Raw genomic sequence first — 21857 nt, forward strand, 5'->3', positions numbered from 1 at the left:
ATAATAGTGTTTCCAAATTTTCTGGTAGGGCTAGTCTCCACTCATTAGCCTGCTGTTTTTTGTTTTTTAATTTAAGATATTTTTTATATTTCTTGCTTGTTTCTATTTCCATATAAACTTTCAACAACCTTGTCTAGCACCAAGGGAGCAGAGAATGGGGGGAAACCTGTAGGTATATTATTGGGATTGTGTTAAATGTATAAATTACCTAGAGAGTACTGACTTCTTGGCAATATTGAGTCTTCTCATCCAAGGAGGTGGTCCGATGGGAGAGAGAGAATTTGTTCTACCTGCAGGAGGGTCTTGAGGCTGGGGCAGGTGTGTGACAGGAAATGATGTGGTTTGTGTTTAACCTGAACTCACCGCAGTCATCCCTACCATAATAGTACTTAGTGGCCAAAGTTTACCCCAGTTTTTTCTAGTTCCTCCTATTATTTCTGATTTTTTTATGGACATAAGGGGAATTGAGGAAGTTTAGCAGGACACACTAAACACATGATCTAAGTTCAGAATCTCCTGAACATTCATTTAGGACTGGCCTTGCTCAGCGTCACTGTAGGTGGTTTGGGGAAGCAAGAGGAGAACAAAGGAAGTCAAGTTACAAGTAAGTTCAGTGTGTGCTTCCTATAAGCTAAGACCAGGGAGGGGGAGTTGCAAGGATATAGATCCTCCAACACCCCAGGGCATATAGCTGGACTCGGTAGCTTGCAGCAGCTTCATGCAGGGTGTCTTAGTTCATTTGGCTGCTATGTCAAAATACCTTAGACTGGGTAATTTATCAACAACAAAATTTATTGCTCACAGTTCTGGAGGCTGAGAGGTCTGAGGTGCCAGGAGATTGAATGTCAGGTGAGGGCCTGTCCCCCATAGATAGTGGCTTGTATGTGTCCTCACATGGCAGAAACGGCCAGCAGCTCCCTCAAACCTCATTTATAAGGGCACAAACTCTATTCAGGAGGGCTCCACTCCTAAGACCTACTCACCTCCCAAAAGTTCCACCTCTTATTACCATCACCTTGGAGGTTAGGTGTCCACATATGAATTCTGGGGGACATATACATTTAGACCATGTAGTATAGGGGGTGGAATTGTATGACACTGACATCAAATCGGGTAGGGGACACACAAAATGTGCTTTAACTGTCAAGGATTAGAGAAAGAGGCATTTATGGATAGCAAAGATGAACCTCAGCACAACCTTAAGACCCATGATGTAAATTTCCCCTTCTCTTTGCACTTAGGTCCCACCCCCACCCATCTGAGCCTTTCCTCCCAGACCTATGGGCCTTCTGTTGACTTTAGGATCCACCGTATTGCTGTTGCACCAACATGCCCAGGGCAGCCATCCCTCTCACCTCTCTGCATTTGCACAGGCCACTCCTCCTACTGGGAGGCCCTCTTCCCCTTCTGTGCCTGGCATCTCTTGCTTACTCTTCCAGATTCATCTCCAGCACCTCGCCACCTCCAGAAGCCACCTGACCCATCCCTGTATGTGACAATCGCTGACACTCAACCACTGTGATGAATTTCATGTGTCAATTTGACTGGGCCATAGGGTACCTGGATATCTGGTTAAATATTATAAACATTATTTCTGGGTGTGTCTGTGAGGGTGTTTCCAAGAGAGATTAGCATTTGGATCTTAAGACTGCATGAAGACCTGTCCTCTTCAACATGGGTGGGCACATCCAACCCATGGAGGGCATGAATGGAATAAAAAGGCAGAGGACAGTGGAATTCATTCCCTCTCTCTCTCTCTCTCTCCCCCGACTGCTACCCTGGAACATTACTCTTTGCTTGTCCTGGGACTGAGACTTAAACCACCAGTGTTCCTGGTTCTCATGTTTTCAGACTTAGACTAGAATTGACTCCACCCACAGGGGGATGGCAGATGACAAATCACGGGACTTCTCAGCCTCCAGAATCATGTGAGCCAATTCCTTATAATATATGTCCTATTGGTTGTTTCTCTGGAGAACCCTAATACAGCCACCTCCTTGAAGCACCCAGTGCTATGTGCTGCATGCATCCCCGTATGCTACACCCACATTGCAGACCTCAAAGAAGGTCTCCCCCGTTATGCTCTGAGCTTCCCCAGGGGAAGATGATGAACAAATGTACAAATACTACGTTTGTATTTCAGCACTGGACATGCAGAAAGCATCCAATATATGTTTGTAAAAATGAATGAGCAAACAAAGCAATAAAAACAAGCTCTGGGGACAAATCCCTGCCCTCCACCACTACCACTTACCCCAACTAAGTGATCCTGGACAAGGCAAGCCTCTCTTAGCCTCAATTTCCATGCTTGTAGAATGAAGAGAAGAATAGCACCTTCTCAGAGGATTATAATAGGACTAGATAAGATAATGCAGGTTAAATGCCCAGCCAGTATCTGGTGCCTAAAAAGCATGCAATTAATGTTAGCTACTGTCATTGCCATTAATGAGAGTTTAGTTAATGGGGTTTCAAGCTTGGGATTACATTTAACAAAAGGGTCCCGGGCTGAGCACAGATAAACAGAGGCATTTCCTACAAGGAGAGCTCTTTCTACTGTACTCTGCCCCTTTCCAATAAGTCATCCCCACTCCAGCTGTGGCCAGAGCCAGGTGTGCTGGGCCCTGCCTCTGAAGATGAACGCAGAGTGTTTCCTGAATGCATCCTCTTTAAGAGAGGCTGCCTCCACAGCAAAGAGTACCTGAGCACTCTGGGGCTTCTGCAGTCTGGGTTTGCACCCAGTGGCATGTGAAGTCCAAGAGGGCAGATGCAAAATCACAGTACCGTGGACTTCCCAGAGCATATATCAGAAATGCTTCCTGAACAGCAAACCCTAATTTCACAGACGGTCCCACTGGAAAACAGCTGACAAAGGCCTGGTTATGTAATGGAAGCAGCAAATAATTAGCACAAATACTCCCCTACAGAAGTGGAAGAAACACCCCCTAAGGCCTGAGTCATTCTCTAGGAGGAGACCACAGAGAAATCTGCTTGCATGAGCCCAAGTATTGAGAAGGGACTTTTGCCTCCTTAGATCAGACTTAATTTAAAATAGTCAGAGAACAGCCTGCCGACCTGAAGGGAAAGAGGATAGGCTAAGGCTTGGGGACCCTCCCAGGGGGCACATCCAAGTGTCTCTTCTCTTCCTGGGATGGTGTGAGGCGGCGGCTGCTATGCAAGAGTTTATGGGCAGCCGTCGCTCATACAGCAGACGGGAAAGCCCAGGCTACCAGCTTGGACTCCTCGGGGAGTTTTTGAAGGGAGTTTCTCCTTTGGATCCCCCGTAGTCAGCACATAGCAGGCTCTGGATGAAAGCTGCTGAATGAATAAATATGTTTCCCTGCATCTCAGGCTCCTAGCCAGTAAGGAACTCCAGAGGACCAGGAGGGGAAGTAGGTCATCAGAATGGAGGGGGAGGTGACTCAGTAGCATCTCCCAGATGGTCTTTGTCTTACAGTTTTACAGGCCCAGGGAGCTAGACTTGCGCTGTCCACACGGGGAGACCTGTGTTTCTTCTAGCTAAGGGTTAACACCCAGCTCTCAGCAATGCGGAGTGAGTTACCGCCTGGATTATAAATCAGTGAGTGCTGCATAAAGAGCTGCTGAAGAAATCAGCTATGCTTTAAAACCCCTTAAACGTGGATTTAATTTTATACTGCGATTCACATTTGGAAAGTTGCTAAATGCCAATCCGTGTGTGTGTCCAGTGCCCGCTCCAAACGGAGGCGTGTGTGTGCGTGGTGATACAGCTTCAGAGGCGAGCACGGAGCCTTTACTCTCCACACGCAGTCCTCTTCCCTACCACCATGTTATTAACACAGCCTTTGGCAACACTGCCTGTCACAGCTTTTGACTTTGAACCCAGTCCCAGAGACAAATCAAGGCCTTCAAAGTTAGCCCTGGTCTCCCCCTGCTGCCATCATGTCACATTAGTCAGGGACAAAGGTGGACTCAGTCAAAGGCCAGGCCCTCTCAGTTTCCCTGGGCTACACTGGTTGGGTTCAGGCTCTGACCTTCTTCAGAGCAAACTTCAGAGATGGTACCAATTTCTAGATGCCGTCGCTTGCAGCATCCCCCCTCCCTCTTCAGGCACAGGGCAGAGAACACAGAGCTGGGGCTCACTGACTGTAGTTCTTATCCCAGCTCTGCCACTAACTGGTCGAGGGAGCTCCAACCCATCACTTAACCTCTCCAGCCCTCAAGCTTCCCATGGGGAATCCAGACAAAAACAGCTGCTCAGCCTATTTCATATCTTCCCTGTGAGGATGAAAAGAGAGCATGGCTGTGAAATAGAACTTTGAAAACATGAAGCTCCACACCCGTGCCATGGATAATTACTACAGCCTGGTGTCAGCCTGGCCAAGGCCACGTGCTGAGATGGCTGACCTACTGGGCCATCTCTGCTCATGGCCAAGTGGGGCAGCACTGTGGCAGGAAATGCATCCCTGCCTGGTGCCAAGGGCCTGAGTTCCAGGCCAGCACCTTCCTAGACTCTAATTTCTCCCATAAATGGGGAGTCAGACCACCTGATCTCAAAAGCCCCTCCCAGACCTATGTGCCACAAGTCTATGCACCAGACTGAATGCCTGAACCTTCTCTCCAATGATGTTCAGAGGTTTATTCAGGGATTTGCAGAGCCAATACGCCAACCGCCAAGCTAGGTGGTCAAGATGACATAGAAGGCCAGGCAAAGTGACTCACACCTGTAATCTCAGCACTTTGGGAGGCCTAGGCAGGCAGATCACTTGAGGCCAGGACTTCAATATCAGCCTGGCCAACATGGTGAAACCCCGTCTCTACTAAAAATACAAAAAATTAGCTGGATGTGGTGGGGCACACCTGTAGTCCTAGCTACTCGGGAGGCTGAGGCACCAGAATTGCTTGAACTCAGGAGGCAGAGATTACAGTGAGCTGAGATCCTGTCACTATGCTCCAGCCTGGGCAACAACAGAATGAAACTCTGCCTCAAAAAAAAAAAAAAAAAAAAAAAAAGACATAAGAGGAGTGTCATGCAAGATGCCTGGCCTCAAGGAGCTTACATTTGAGTCTAAATGTCAGGACTTAGGGCACATCAAATCACTGAACCAGAAACGTCTTTTTTTTTTCACTCATCATAAAAATTTGCTGAGCACTTACTATGGGTCAAGAATTCTGTTACCCACTTTACTTACGCACTCTTGTAGAATCTTCCACGACCCTCTGCAAGAGATATTGCTACCTCCATTTTATAAGCAGACACAAGGTCAGAGAGGTGAAGAATGTGCCCAAGTTCCACAGCTGTCATATGACAAAGCAGAATAGAAACACATGTCCTGCTTCACTCCAAATCTACATTCTTGAGCACAAGGGGCTCGCTGGCTGCAGTTGCCAAAGAAGGAAGGCTTTGTGAAAGAGATACTCTGTTACTTATTCATTTACTTACACTCCACCCCACACAATTCCAAAAAGGTTTAAAGTTGTATTTCTTCTTTCTTTTTTGTTTAAGATGGGAGTCTCACTCTGTCCCCCAGGCTGGAGTGCAGTGGCACAATTTCTACTCACTGCAACCTCCGCCTCTGGGTTCAAGAGATTCTCCTGCCTCAGTCTCCCAAGTAGGTGGGACTACAGGCATGTGTCACCACACTTGACTAATTTTTTTGTATTTTTAGTAGAGATGGGGTTTTACCATGTTGGTCAGGCTGGTCTTGAACTCCTGACCCCAGGTGATCCGCCTGCCTCGGCCTCCCAAAGTGCTGGGATTACAGGCGTGAGCCACTGCGCCCAGCCTGAAGTTCTGTTTCTACTCAAAAGTGTACAATCATTGCAAAAGTTGAAGTGTAAAAGATCAAAATCCATAGAGTAGAATGGGAAGGATAATTAAACATGAAACCTGAACTAAAGTGCTTTCTTTAACCATTTGTTCATTCATTGATCTCTTTATTCAATCAGTATTGATGGAGTATATCATAAGTTTCAGATACCATGTGTTCTGTGCTGGGTGTACTGGGCAGAATGACACACTCCATGGCCTTAAGGAACTTAAAGTGTGTGTATGTGCATGTGTGTGTTGAGAAAAAGAAAATAAGACAATCAGCCTGAGAGTGTTCGGATGGAAGTGGGCACAGGTCATCCAGGACCATTAAAGGTGGCCTCTTTCCCAGCCCTGGGGAGCCAGAGAAGTTTTCCTTGAGAGATTTATAAAAGGAGGTTGGGCAGTACAAGTATGTCAGACATCATAGCTCTTGAGCACAAACTTAACTGTGTTTTCTGGCAACCACAGCACAAAGGGAAAATAAGGTCTGCTCCATCATGGTCTAACATCAAGGAAGACTATTTTTCTTATACTAAGATCTAGGGTCTTATACATCCGTATCAAAGGGACATTTTCTGTAATGAACAGTGTCTTCCAGAATGAGCTTTTGAACAATGCAAGCCTTCATGAAGTGCCTGTGACTGATAGCAAACCCCACTGGAACCAAGAGTAAGAATGTTAGAATGTCCTCCGGTCATCACGTTAACACAGGGAATCAAACTATTGCAGTCTCTTAACACAGCTTTCCAACTCTCAAATTTGGTTCAGCAATGGAATGAGAAGAATGAAAGCACAGGCAGCGAGGACTTGGGGAAAAAGGAAATTAAAAGGGAACCTATTTTTTTAAGAGCCTACTCCATCCCAGGCCCTGCACTAGGCACGTCATGTGCATGAGCTCATTCATTACCCCCAACTCTTCAAAGCAAATGTCACATAACCCTCTTTACAGAGGGAAAAATCTAGGCTTATGGAGGTTAAGTGGCTTCCCAAGGTCATATAGCTAGACCTTATTGAGTGACCCAAAGACTGAGCTGGTCCACACTGAGACAGCCCAGTTTCATAAGCTCCCCATCCATACCTTACCTTGCCCAGTCATTCTAGATCTCCTGGAGCTGTTTACCAGGACACCCACCTGGTCCAAACCACTTATTTGACAGAAGAGAAAACTGAGGCAGACAGAAGGCAAGTGACCTAGACCAGGCAGAAACCACAGCCTTGTTTTCCTGACTCCCAGGCAGACACCTCCTCCCCACCCCTGCATCCTGCAGAAGGAATCATTCTTCCTGGGCAACAGTCAGCCAAGTGCTGGAGCTCCCAGGATCTCTGCTAACGACTGTTTCTCAGTGATGAGGAGCTGGTTAGGGCCCCTCTGCCCTCTGCCTGTCTTCCACCTCGAGGGCACAGCCACTTCAGCAGAGCTCTGAGGGCAGACACATCCTGGACCCTAGCGGGAGGGTTATGATGCCCAAAATCCAGTCCATGTTGTATGGGGCCATCTCCACCCACGCAGGAAAGCTCAAGAAAGGGAGAGGAAACCCTCTCACCAGCCGCCTCTGTGGATGCCTCATTCTTTCCATCTGTTCTTCCCTTGATTACTCTGAGTTCATGTGCAAGTAATCAACAGCATTTTTTAAAGCCCAAATGATAGGCTTGGCAAAATTCTTCACTAGTTACAAATTATCACAGGGAGAATGGCATCATGGGGCCACTGAAGATGGCCCAGGACAGGCATGCTGTCGGCCAGCATCTGAGACTAGAGGTCAGGCACCCAGGCGGCAGCATCCGCCCACAGAGTGGGCTCCCCAACCCTTAGTCAGGCCCAGTCGGGGCCCTGTGGTCACCTCATGCCACTACAACAGGGTCAATGCGGGGCCAGAAGGAAGGCGTCTAGTCTCTATGGCCCAGTCACTTCTAGTCCGCTTCCCTTTGATTTGTTAGTCAATCAGCTTCTCCCAAAGGAACCCAAGGTTTGGCTCAGATAATTGCAAATGAATAAACAATTCCACCTTCCTCTATGTTTGCCAAGGAGAAACTTCTGTGTGTGTGCATTTATCACATATATATACTCACCATTGTCCCCTCACTGCAGAATGGGAGTACAGAAAATAGAAAATGCCTGTGGCACCCTCAATCCAACCGAGCTGCCCTGAACACTCTTCCAGGACCTGCTGAAACTCCATACCTACTTTCAGTCAATCAACAAACATTCACTGAAGGTCCTCTCTACCAGGCAGGACCATTTGCAGGCCCTTTTAGACTCCCCCTCCCCAGGAACGACAGCATGGTGTCCTATATACACTCAGCATCGTTTAAGTACAAGATTGTTAGTAAATTTAGAAAACTTAAGGCTTGCTATTCCTGGTTCCTCCTTTCTCCTGTCTTTAAGTCAGCCACCCCTTGGGAGGCCAAGGCGGGCAGATCACTTGAGGTCAGAAGTTTGAGACCAGCCTGCCAACGTGGGGAAACCCTGTCTCTACTAAAAACACAAAAATTAGCCGGGCTTGGTGGCGCATACCTGTAGTTCCAGCTACCCGGGAGGCTGAGGCAGGAGAATTGCTGGAACCCGGGAAGTGGAGTCTGCAGTGAGCCAAGATTGCGGCACTGCACTCCAGCCTGGGCAACAGAGTCCGTCTCAAAAAAAAAAAAAGAAGAAAAGTCAGCAGCTGTGTGGCTCCTCCCCAGAGGCAGAGGAGCTGGAAATTTTACTCAGCTGGTCTCATCCTTGCCCTTTGCTTCTGACCCCTGACCTTTGTCTTCAACCAATGTCCTGCACTCCTGTCACTAATGACTGGAGAAAGACAATTACTATCAAGGAGGCTGCTTGCCCAAGTAGATCTTTTATGAAGTGATGTCCGCTCACCCAGGCACACTGGAATCTTTCAATGTGATCGTCCTCTTGAGGTTGCATCTATTTCCTTCCCATTTCAAGAGGCAGCTGTTGATCTTGGTTATAATGGCCTGGTGATTTCTAACAAGCTCCTCTTCCTTCTACTGATGGTCTTTCTCAATCGCATACCTGAACAAGCAAGACCTCTTTCTGTGATCATTAGCCCCCGCTTAGTCAACAAAACCCAGCTGCTCCCCTCTTTGCCCCCTCCCCTTCCCGAGGCTCCTCTTAACCCTTCCAGGCCCAGGCTCAGCACTGGGGAGATTTTCCCTGGATAACTTCCCCATTTGTTTGCCGAGACAGCGACTGGCCACAGCGCACAGCAAGCACGCACGCCTGGTGCAAATTCAGAAAGAGACATAGACTCAGGGTATTTTTTGCGCTGGAACGTCATTTTTTTTTAAGTAGGAGGGTGAGGCTGGGTAAACCAGGACACGTAGTTATTTGGAGGGACAGGATGAAGAAATCAGACGGCTTCGAGCTTGATTGCAAGACAGGCTTTCTGCGGAGGAACTCGACTGAACTTGTTTCAGCAGATGTCCAAGTCTCCCACAACAGCCAGACCCTCCACCCTGGAGCTTCTCACCAAAACACCCTCTTTCAAGTCCTACTGGGCCAAAACCCACCGTGCTTCAATGGCTCGACGGAAAGTTCCCTTTGCTCTACTGACAAGAAAAGCGTTTGCTAAGCAAATTAATCAAAAGTGAGACTGTACGGCATGTGCAGAACCCACTAAGAGAAGAAACCATTTTCCAAGGTCGGAGAGGATTGGACTCAGAAATACAATCTAGGGTTCTAGTCTCAGCTCTGCTGTTAACGCACTGCAGTGTGGCCTTGATTGAGTGATACAAAAAAAGCTGTCTAAGGCCAGCACTCTCTGCGATCTGCTCTGATATGCTAATTCAAAATCCTCTCTGTTCCTCTCCCCATCCCATTTTTCCTCACATTCTACCTGAACACTCTCCCAGGACCCACCGAAACTCCATGCCTACTTTCTTTCAGTCAGTTAACAAACATTTACTGAAGTCCCACTCTCTGCCAGGCACTGTTCTAGGAGCTAAGGATAGAGGTGTGAAGAAAAAAACAGGAAGATCTTGCCTGCTTGAAGCCTACATTCTAGTGGAAGGAAGTAGATCATAAACAATTATACACACAGACACATGCACATATGTGAACATGCATGCATATGTAGTCTGTTGGAAGGTGGTTCAGTGCTTTGGAAAAGTAAAGTGATAGAGAATAGGAAGTCCTAAACTGGCAGGGGGAAGGGGTTCCCTGGAGAGGGAAGTTTCTTTAATTAGCTCATGTTGGAGCAGAGACCTGAAGGAAGTGAGGGAGTTAGCTACGATATTGTATAGGAAAAGAGTGTCCTAGGTAGATGGAACCGCCACTGCAAAGACCTGGAGGTAAGAATCGGCTGGGGGCATACAAAAACAGCCAGGAAGACCCTGCAGGGTAGAGGAGTCAGAAAGGTAGTGAGCCAGACCATGGAGGGCCTTATAGGGAGGACTTGTAAGGGCTGGGTTCCACTTGAAACAGATTATAGTACATTTGTTTAAGCAAAATTGTGTAATTCAAATTTTTTAATTCATTTAAGTAAGTCTCCCTGAAAGCCTCCCGATTAATTCAAACAAGGGGAGTTTTGCCCCAGATTGATGGAAAGAAGCCAGGAAATACACAGCGGAATTCCAAGAGGCTAATAACTGGAAAAAATTGGTAACAATACTCAGGCAAACTACGTGGGTAAAGTGAGATCACCTAACATGCTAGTCTCTAGCGGGTTCCTTCTCTCGACTCCATTCCCCAGGAGGCGAGAGGACCCTGTAAGGGCCTGGCCTGGACAGTGGAAAACACAAGATGGAATGATCACGATGGACTCAGAGAGCAGGTTCATTCAGGGGCTTTGAGTGGATGGATCCCCCAAGATGATGCTCAGTTGGGTCCAGACAGCGGAGAGGAAGAGCAATCCTGACCTGAAGCACAGGATTGGGGGGATAAAGCCGTTTCCCTCTCCAGGGCCTGCAAACGCTGCACACAACTCCGGCAGCAGAAGGCGAAAGACAGAAAGCCAGCCAGGCGGAAGAGGCTCTAACAAGGAAGGATGAAAGAGGGAATTCCTAGAAAAGAATGATTGGATTCCAAGTCTGTGCCAAGCTGAATTTCTAACAGGACACAGCAACTAGGGGTGACCTAATCAGTATGCACTTATCATACCCAGAGTCCCACACCTGTCTTCTAAATCCTACACTTGCATGCTCAAGTATGTGGTAGTCCCGGCCTGACCACAGCAGGTGGGGCGAGCAGAGGAGAAAGGGGAGGAGTCACGGGGACAGCTGGCTCCAAGGGTGGAAGTCGGGGGGCTTGCAGAGGACAAAGAGAATCCTTAGGGTTCCCTGAGAGAGACTCCTGTTCAGGGGGATCCCTGGGAGCATTCATCTTGCTGCCAGAAATCAATCACTCCATCAGTCATGTTGGTTGTGAACGAGTAGTACCCTCGAGTCCCCTCACTGTCCTGCCACTGTCCAATTTCATTCTGTGGATGCTCCCAGGGCCTGCCCTAAACAGAGCCCTCCCCAGGAGGACTTGCTCTCTGACGGGATCCTTTGCAAGGTGCAGACTCCGCGAGGCAGATCCTGGGTGGTGTGGACTTCCTAGACCTGCCAACCAATGCCCAAAAAGGAAGGATGCTCACAGGGCCGGCTCAGCCCAACTTCCCGCCCGCAGCAGGGACCCAGCAGTGTGGCTGCCTCCACAAACACTTCTCAGACTGCCCGGTGCTCTTTCTAGACCCGTCCTCTCCGAGGCTGCCCTGGGACTCTGTATCAAGATGCAGGAAGGTGAGTTTGAGGGGTCGGGCTAGGTCATCACTGTCATCACCTGGGACCACAGCTCCCCTGGACCATTTCCAGTTGTGAAGAAGATCAAGTCTCCTCCATTTGGAAGAGAAGGTTATTCCAGCAGCCCCCATCACCACCACGCACTCCAGGTAGAAATACCAGAAATACATTTCGCAGAAGAAGATATTTCAGTACAGATCCCTCATGTCACTGCAGCCTCCCACTCAGCCAGCTTTCTAGCAAGATGAGAATTAAGAGTAATTTCAGGTTGCTGGGGCCCCTGAAAAAGGCCTTTTATCTTCCACTGAGGATAAAAGTGAAGGATGAACTGGGCCAGGCGGGGTCATTCCACAAGGATTTGTTTGGCCAACCAGGCTGGACCCTGACTTTTAAATGGAGTAGGGTGAGAGCAGCAACCTCATCTTACATTGTGAGCCTCCTGTGTATTGGTGGGCAGGGAAGGAGAGGGGAGGGGTGAATCCACTGTGCTGGGCTGGAAAAAATCAAAGAGTTTTTCCTGGAAGCCTCTCTTCTGGCTGCAAGAGCTTCAACACACAGAGTCAGGCACACCACAGTGGTTGTGCAAACCTCCCACAGAGATGTTTGACGAGATTAGTCACTTTCTGCCGGGGTGGTCCATGCGTAGGAGACTTCAAGACCTCTGATGCTGGGCAGTGTCCAGGTCAAGGTGGTGATTCAAGTGTGCCCTCCTCCAGGGAGGGAGGCCAGGCGGGGGCTGGGTCATTGCTTCACATGGCCCCAGACGTTGGCTTCCCAAAAAATGCTATCTTGAAGGAGTGGGAACAAGCCAGCATGAAAGGTGCCATGCACAGAGCAAGCTCTAAGGTGGCAGTCCACAGCTCTGGACTACAGACTCAGAGGAAAACTGAAGCAACCAAGCAGGTGGCCGTGTTTGCTGAAAGGGAGATGAATTCTGCCTCCTTTCAAGTCATTTTGTCCCAGGCCGGTGAGTTCAGGAAGGGCTGCCAGACACAGAATCACAGGGCTGCCGAAGGAAGCTTGGGGAGCAGCCCCTCTGACCTCTCCCTTTGAAGATGAGGGCAGGAGAGTCCAGGGAGGGTAAGCGACTTGCCTACAGCCATGCAGGGCTCTCAGGGACTTTTCTGTGCACTCGGGACCCTTGTCCCCTCCCCAGTCACTGGGGTGGCAGCTCCATTTGCTCTTGGCCACAGGTTCTCTGCAGGTACACAGAGAAACCTTGGAGCAAATTACAGAATGATACCCCCTCCTCAGAGCTGAAGCCCAGGTTAGGTGCACAGATGGGTAAGTTGACAGTGGGTGGATTTCAGCCCCATTCACCCTGCTTACCAGATGCCCCTGAGCAGAGTACAATCTCACTGAGGCATGCAAAGCCCGCACATTCCAGCCCACACCTATGTATGCCTGGTCCACAGGCTACCTGGCTTCTCTCCTTGCACCCCCTGAACCTCGTGCAGGACCGTTCCTCCCAGCTTTCTCCTCCATCAACTCCCCTGTGAGTTCACCTCCCTTTGCACAATGGGCTAGCGTGCCCTCTCTCGTCCTCCAACTTGAGGATTTCAGCCCTGTCACCCATCAGTCACTGCCCGCTGCAAACCCTCAGAGTTCTAACTGCCTGGAATAGACACCTTCGTCTCAGAGGTCATCTAGAGCAGGGGTTGGCAAACTATAGACCATGAGCCAAATCTGGCCTGTGCCTGTCACTGTAAATAAAGTTTTGTTGGAACACAGCCATGCCTAGTCATTGACATCGCCTATGACTGCTTTGGAACTACAGCAGAACAGTTGCTAGTTGCAATGGAAATGGCATAGCACACAAGGCCTGTCATTTTCACCATCTGGTCCTTTACAGAGAAAGCGTGCCCATCCCTGACCTAAAGCAAACTTTCCAAGGCTCAGAGAAGTTCAGTAACCTAGCTGATGTCACCAGCTGCTAGATGGCAAAGCCAGCATTCGAACCTGGATCCCCTGACGCTCCTTCTGGTATATTCCAGACTCTTTGAGGAAAGAAAAGACTATACTATGTCATCAGACTCTCACCCCATTGCCAACCTTTTTGTTGTTGTTGTTTTGAGACGGAGTCCCACGCTTTTGCCCAGGCTGGAGTGCAGTGGCATGGTCTCAGCTCACTGTAACCTTTGCCTCCCAGGTACAAGCGATTCTTCTGCCTCAGCCACCTGAGTAGCTGGGATTACAGGCACATACCACCACGCCCGGCTAATATTTTGTATTTTTAGTAGAGACAGGGTTTCGCCATGTTGACCAGGCTGGTCTTGAACTCCTGACCTCAGGTGATCCACCCACTGAGGCCTCCCAAAGTGCTGGGATTACAGGTGTGAGCCACCACGCCCAGCCCCTGCCAGCCTTCTTTCTATACAGAAAAGCACACAAAGGAGAAGTGGCTCTAGTTAGAAAACATCAAGGTGACTTAGAACTCATACCCTCCCGGGGCTCTCCCTGCAGGAATCTGGAGCCTGAGGTAGCAAAGCTCACTCCGCTTTTGCATCAGGCCTGACAGGCTGACCCCACACCAGCCCACCTCCCATCGGTGTTGACATTCCCCTCAGCTCAGCTCCCCATCTGATCAATATTTATTCACTATTTTGAGCTGGTGCACTTGCTCTGGCAGCACGTCCTCTGCCTGCATGCCTGGAGAGGGGGAAGCCAGTCAAAGGGACTCCAAAGAGCATGACATTTGCATCTTCTGTAGCCACCGTCCTCAGTGGCTCACAGATCACTTCAACTCTGATTTACCAACACAAGGAAGTTTCTTTTTTTCTCTCTCTTCTCTCTTCCCTCCCTCTCAATTCCACTTGGCAATGCTTGCAAGAACACAGCCCCGGGGCCTGATCAGTCATGTTCTCTTGTCTGCCATGGGGAATCCGTGAAAGCTTCTTAGGCCGCAGAGAGGAGAAGGAAGGAAGAAGATCCAAGCACGGGTCCCAGTGCAGCTTCTCTCACTGCCAAAAGGAGCCTGGTGGCCAGCAGGTGCTGAGGAGTCCCGGGGGCTGGGGCAGGGTGGCCACTGGGCCGAGGGAATGGCTGAGCACCCATGTGCCAGGGCATGTGGCAGGGTACTGCATTGAATCCTGATACCATGCCTTGGAGGCAGGGACCACTATCTCCATTTCACAGATGAGCAAACTGAAACTCACACTGGACGTGGTCACCCTCTTGGTCAGTGGCCAGTCTGGAACTCAAACTCAGGTCTGCCTGATTCCCAAACTTACACACTATCTTCTTTAACCATGGCGGCCCCAAGGTAAGAGCTGTCCAGGCAGGTCCAAGCAAGCAAGATCCTAGCTGGTCAGTCTCTTTCCTGGAAAAGCTACCTTCCATCAAAGCCATTCCCAGCAAGGTCATTATCGATCCCAGCAAAATCAGGATGGCAAGCCCTGAAGTAGAATGCCACCCCCATCTCCCTACCCCACCGCAAAGGCTCTGGGCAGGGGCCTGTGTCCTTGGACAGCATCTTCCTCCCCCCTCCCTCCTCCCTACTCCTTCATTTACACCGTGCTTGATTTAATGAAGTCACTTATAGAACTCCCTCCTCATTGCCCTGCGGGCTCCCTTGTGAAGGCCACAAAGGTATACTCAGTCCTGCATCTGTGGATGGCCTGTTACTGCTGACCTGCACAAGCGCAAGGCTGCTGGAGCAATGATGAAGCCCAATTAAGTGGAGCCTCCCATGGTCAGCACAGGCAGAGCACACAGGTGGCATGTGTGACTCATTTCAGGGTGGCAGCCTGGCATGAGAGCTACAGCACAGGGCCCCAAGCCAGCCCATGAAGTTTGCATCTGAGCACTGCCATACCCCATAACATCTCGGGGAAGATAGTAACCTCGCCACACCTCAGTGTGCTTGTCTGTAGAATGGGCTGCACCACCCGCCTCACTGCATCCTAATGGGGATGAAACGAGGTATTAGTCATACAGTTTTGGAATGATGTCTGGCACATGGCAAGGGCTATGTAAGCGTGAGTTAATTCTTCAATATATGTATTTTTAAATATCTACATTTGGTTTTGGTTTGGTTTGCAATAGAGCTACTAAAATCCTCCTAAAATGTTTGATACCATTTCTCCACTCCGGAAGGTACAGCACAAAACCTCCACTTCACACTAAAAGAGGAATGTGGCAAATACGTCTGCTTAATTGACGCTCTGCATGGCCTTGATTGTGTAAACAACATCTTTGTGAGGTTTTCAGAGCCCTTTCTATTTACTCACTTGCTTGAACGTAGGAGGTAAAGTGATGAAGCCATACGGCTGGGTTTTTAGAAAACACATCAGACCTTAAAGATTCAATGTGGTCACCTCAGCAGGCTGTGATCACCCCCATCGCTCATGATGCTGGAGGTATGCCTTGCAGGGGAGGGGATGCGCTGGGCCGGAAAAGCCCAGCTGACTGCTTAGTCAGCCTCAGCAGCCTCTGTCCGTCTCTGTCTCCGTCTCTCTCCTCTCTTCCAGAGTTTGTTTAGAGGTGAGAAGGACCTGAACCATCTAATACAATTTTGTAGGTGAGGCAACAAAGATTGAACAAGAGTGCCTGAAAGTCACCTGTAAATGACTAGAAGGCAGTTACTCCACCGTGTAAACTCACCACAGAGAATGTCATCAACCTTATTTACCGGTATGGCTTCTAAATGACTTTGTATTTTCCTAAAAAATTTAATCAATTTTTAAAAGATGAATGGGCCAGGTGCAGTGGCTCATGCCTATAATCCCAGCACTTTGAGAGCTGAGGTGGATAGATCACTTGAGGTCAGGAGTCCAAGACCAGCCTGACCAATATGGCGAAACCACATCGCTACTAAAAAAAAAAAAAAAAAATTAGCTGGGTGTGGCGGCAGGTGCCTGTAATCCCAGCTACTCAGGAGGCTGAGGCAAGAAAATCGCTTAAACCTGAGACAGGCTGCAATGAGGTGAGATTGCGCCACTGCACTCCAGCCAAAAAAAAATTACCTACCCCCACTGAGACTCTTAAAAAATGAGCAACAAACAGGTGATGAATCTGTTTACTTGTATTAACAGAGTATGGGTCAGGAGCATAGGTGGGTCACGCCTGTAATCTCAGACCTTGGGAGACCGAAGCAGGAGGATCCCTTGAGGCCAGACAATTGGGATCAGCCTGGGCAACATAGTGAGATTCCATCTCTACCAAATACTACAATGAATAGTGTGTAGTGCACACACCCGTAGTTCCAACTACTTGGGCGTCTAGGGTGGGAGGATCGCTTGGACCTAGGAGCTTGAGGTTGCAGTGAGGTATGATCATACCACCACACTCCAGCCTGGGCAACAGAGTGAGACCCTGTCTCAAAAAATCATAAAAATATTTAAATAAATACATAAGTTTTTAAAAAATATGCACCATGTGACCAGTCTCAGCATACTTGGGAGGGGCAGCCCAATTTAAACTGACTTCACAGATTAGAAAATGCTAGTAAAGAATTTCTCCAGCTGGCAGTGAACACCGGGGCTTTGATCTTCGTGAGTAAAGGAAAGTCTACATCTTAGGCATTTGACGGTCTGTGGCTGGGAACTAGAGACAGGTGCATATGTGTGGATGTACACACACACGCACACACACACAAGCCCCTTTCAGCATGAAGTGATGCCATCAGTGAATGCACACACACACACACACACACACACACACACAAAGCCCCTTTTGGCAGAAGTGAAGCCATGGGGGCATGCACGCATACACACACACATGTACACACACACACATGCACACACACACACAAGCCCCTTTGGCATGAAGTGAAGCCATAGCAGGTGGGCTATCAGACCCTCAGAGGCAGGAAACAGCAGGCAGCTGACACTGAGAGGCTAAACCAGAGACCCAGTAGGCTCCTCAGTGAGCAGGGTGAAAGTCTGGATTGGCCAAAGGTGTCCATCCTGGCAGGCCTGGGACTACCATCAGGAAGGTCTGTGGGAGACAGGAGGGCACCTCCAGGGCCTAAGCATCCCCATCAGGGCAGGACCAGCAAGAGCAGTGCTGAGCCCAGTTCTGGGAAACCTGTGTGCCAAGCCAATTGCAAAGGCAGGGCCTGGAGTGCCAGGAACTAAGATGACGACACTGTGTTTGGTCTTGATACCAGGTAGGCGCCCTGATATGAGGACCACTGTGGGTCAACATGGGACCTGAGACACTGCTCACCCAATCCTGAGCTTCTGAATTGGCCACCTTATATGGCTTCACACTTGACAAGGTATCAGAGCCTAGAAAAAGCAGTGAGCCAGACTTACAGATAGAGGCACACCCCGATCAGGAATCCTCAGGGGGGCTGGTGGTATCAAAAGCTAATTTTATACCCTTTGCTGACTCGGGGGCTAAGGCACAGGGCCCTGGATTGCATGTGGCTGCAGTCTCCCACAGCAATTCTAAGATAATCTAAAAATCGGTCTCTTGTGGCCAAGCGTGGTGGCTCACGCCTTTAATCCCAACACATTGGGAGGCCAAGGCAGGCAGATTACTTGAGGTCGGGAGTTCGAGACCAGCCTGGCCAACATAGCAAAACCTCATCTCTACTAAAAATATAAAAAAAAAAAAATTAGCCAAGCACAGTGGCACACACCTGTAATCCCAGTTACTTGGGAGGCTGAGGCACGAGAATTGCTCAAACCCAGAAGCCAGAGACTGCAGTGAGCCAAGAACATGCCACTGCACTCCAACCTGGGTGAGAGCGTGACTGTCTCAAAAAAAAAAAAAAAAATCTATCTCTGGTGGTCTCTACCAATCTTTCCATGATTAACTTCCTGTTTTGGTCCCTCAACACCAATTTCAATGTCTAGTCTCAAATGTCTTAATGTTACTAGAATTCACTCACACCATTAAATTAATTAACATTAAGATAGTAACATTTTACTCTTCCAGTTCTATTTGCATATTTTGAGAGAATCACAAATAAGAATCATCTCAACCAAAGGAATGAATAATCGTAATCGTACAATTTCAGCCATGTGATACTTGGATAGGGAGACATTTTAGGGCAGAGTAAAGTTAGCTAGTATCCATTCCTCCTTCATAATCGCACCTCAATTTCCTCTTGGGAAATTTTCTCTCCCCCATGATGTAGCCTAAGGGCTTACCTCCTATTAGAGATACCAGACATGACATATATATCCTCCCTCTCACACCCAACTATGGCAGAAGGCAGGCATAAGGCCCAGTTCAGTCACATGGACAATGGCTGGCAGCAGAATGATGACCCTGCAGATCCTGCCTTCCAGCCCCTCAGATGCCCTCTGGTCACTGCCCTCGCCTCCCGATTCCTCCACCTTCCACTAATTCTGTGAGCCACCTTCTCCCATAGCCTTCCAGTAAAGTAGTTTTTAAGTTAAATGGTCTTTGCTGTTTGCAAAGAACATGGATTCCTAAGTGGATGCCATGACGTCTACCCTCAGTAAGGCCAGCGATAGCTGGACAGAGACCTGGCTGGCTCACTGTACCCCTTCCATGCAGAGGTTGAAAGGCAATACACCACAGTGATAAATGCCGTGAACGGATGCTGCTCACATATGTACAACCAGAAGCAAAAGCCATTGAGAACCTGCAATTGGGAGACAGGAAAACTGCATCCTGTTGTCCAGTTGAAATGTGATGGGCTCACATGCAGCCCTGAAGGCCAGGCTGACAGTAGAAACATCCTCTTGCCTGCCAGTCTTCCATCCTCCCTCCTGCCATGGGTACTCACACATGTGTATGAACATGTGCAAGCCTGCACACGCCCGCACACACATGTACACATGCTCACATACATGCACACACACACTTGGCCAGCAGGCATCCTCCTGCTCCTCTCTGGGGAGAATCTCTCTTGGAGACTATGGCAGGCCTAGCATCCAAGTGGGGCCTGGGTAGCAAGTGGAGAAACAGAAAAGGAAGGAATAGAGGGAGACCCAAAAAATACTTACGCTTTCAGACCATGACCCCAGAACATTTCACAATCATCTCCTCCTCTGGTGGAACCCAAAAGGCCAGGTCACTGCACTCACAATTACACATCTCAAATAAGCCAGGAGTCCCAGAGGGACATACCACTTTGCTCTATGTAAGACTAACAGGGCCACCCAGACAGCCTGACAATAAAACATTTCCAACGTGCGATGCCAAAATGTCGCTCCCTACCATGCCCACGTCCACATTCTCTTCCAGTCTGGGAGCCACAGGCATCTGTGCCGACTGGAGAGGTGAGCAAGGAGGGAACAGAACAGCCCACCAGGCTCAGCACAGCAGAGACCCGCAGATCCCGCCCCCAGTGTCAAACCAGCTCCTAACGGAACTCCATCTACCCACAGTGCGGACACACGGGTCAGACCTATGGGTGCACACACATGCACACAGGCACACACATGGACACACATTTCCCCAGCCCACCAGGAGTGCCACTTACGCAGGTTAACACCAGACCAAGAACAAAACGGGGGCAAAACCCCACGGGACCGAGGCAGAGGCGGCTTGCTTCCTAGCACGTTTATTGGAGCCTTGGTTAAGCGTGGATGCGGATCAGAAGCCCCTACCAGAGCCCAGCCAGGCTGACTGGAGCAGGGCACTGGGGGGCAATGTCCTTTTTCCCCATTATAGACAACAGTATTAAAAAAAATAAACTTTACAATAATACATTTTCGCTCATCTGTTGGGGTATTGTTTCCATAGTTCTGTTGCTTAAAAAAAGGAAAGAAAGGGGAAAACCACACAATATATGTATATGGACGTATATATACATATATGTCGGGAGAGGAGCCCCGGTGTGTACATACAGTTGACGTATGTCTAGGAAATTAAGAAGAGAAAGTGGAAGAGGAGGGAGAGGAGAGCAGGAGAGCTCGAGGGAACAGGGTGCTGCAGATACACACCCGGCTGTGGTCTCTCCCCTCCCTCTCCCCAAAGGGAGACCTGCCAAAGGACCCACGAGAAACCAAAAAAAAAGCCAACAAAGGACCATTTCTCTCTGACTTCAAAATTTCTGCCACCAAGAAAGAAGCTGATGCCCGAGTTTTGCTGCCTTGCCACAAGGGGCTCTCCCAGGCAGGCTGAGCTCCTGAGGCCTCGTGGAGCTGGCCCCCAGCCCCACCACTCTGTGCTACAGTCAGGGGGAGCCCAGCGCAGTGCTAACCCCCTCCGCCGCCATCCGTGGGTAAGTCCCCACACCCGCTGCAGACCCACCAGCCCCACCCGAGGGCAGAGAGGAAGGGCAAAACCACCTCCATCCTCGAAGCCAAAGGGCTGAAGGTGGACCCCCGTGGCCAGCCCCGCTGCCCCGCTAACCGATGCCCTCTGCCAGCCCCCAGCAGGTCCCCAGAGTGGGCAGCGTGGGGAAGCAGCTGAGTTGTCCTGCCCCCAGCCAGCCTCAGGCACAGCCCAGAGTCCCTTCCACTGCAGGCTCTTGTCCGGTCTCTGCTTCAGAAGGGTCCAGAGAGAAAAACACCAGGAGAAAGTGAAGGGCATTTCTAGAGCCTCGTGCCCTCCTCGGCACCAGAGTTTCCCCTGCCAGGGGACCCCTGGGCCAGCTCTCAGGCTGCCCGCCTGCTTGTCTGTTTGGTTTACAAAAACTTCTCCAGAGAAGAAACCTGGGAGGAGACAGGTTCAGCAACAGGTGGGAAAAACAATTTTTTTTTTGCAAGGTGCGTGTGTGTCTGTGTGTGTTTCCATTTCGTCAGGCGGCTGTTCTTGTCTGCGTAGCTTTTGAAAATCTTCTGACTCGGTTCCCATAGCCTACAAGGCCAGTTTCAGCATCAGGACAGACAGCACGGTCAAGGCAGCCGACGGTCTGGCTCTGCTGGGGCCTGAGTTAGGTTTGATCACCTTGTTACTCCCTGGGATGATATTTGTCGTGAGCTGAATCCAGAGCAGGAGGAGAATCAGGAACAAAGAGAATGAAAACAAAGAAAACAATCAGGAGGCCTGGGACCAGGCAGAGAAATGGACTCGGGAACTGGACACCTCAAGCCCCTTTCTTCCATCCACAGGGACAGCCCCTTTCTTCCCTCCACAGGGACCCTCCTTTGCACTCTGAAGGGAGTGCTGACTCTCCTGGAGCTGGCCCAGGCAGGAGCAAAAGGGATTGCTCTGTCCCTTCTGGTCGCAAGCCCTGGGGTTTGGAGAGGAGGGCAGTGGTCACCAGGAAAACAGGCTACTCCTCCCTGCATCGGGGCTGAGGACCTGTGTCCCAGTGAGGAGGCAGATGGTATAAAGAGCTGAAGGAGAAGGAGGAGAGAAGAAGGAGAGGAGAGAGGAAGGAGAGGGGAAGGAGAGAGGAGGGGAAGGAGACAAGAGGGGAAGGAGAGCGGAGGGGTAGGAAGGGGAGGGGAGGGCTGGAGAAGGGTGGGGAGGA

General features: G+C 49.6%; 1 protein-coding gene across 2 annotated transcripts in view; it reads right to left on the reverse strand.

Moving 5' to 3' along the window:
* Window positions 1-19981: 19981 nt before the first annotated feature.
* The window catches only part of GFRA2 (GDNF family receptor alpha 2), a 102844-nt gene continuing 100968 nt past the window's right edge, over window positions 19982-21857 (reverse strand). For both annotated transcript variants that reach the window (XM_017876744.1, XM_017876745.1), the window contains one exon: window positions 19982-21361. In XM_017876744.1, coding sequence (XP_017732233.1) covers window positions 21239-21361 — 123 coding nt within the window. In that variant the 3' untranslated portion in view covers window positions 19982-21238. The remainder of the gene's footprint in view (window positions 21362-21857) is intronic.

Source organism: Rhinopithecus bieti, unplaced genomic scaffold (genome assembly GCF_001698545.2).
Source record: "Rhinopithecus bieti isolate Rb0 unplaced genomic scaffold, ASM169854v2 scaffold_9383, whole genome shotgun sequence".
In the NCBI taxonomy this organism is placed as follows: Eukaryota; Metazoa; Chordata; class Mammalia; order Primates; family Cercopithecidae; genus Rhinopithecus; species Rhinopithecus bieti.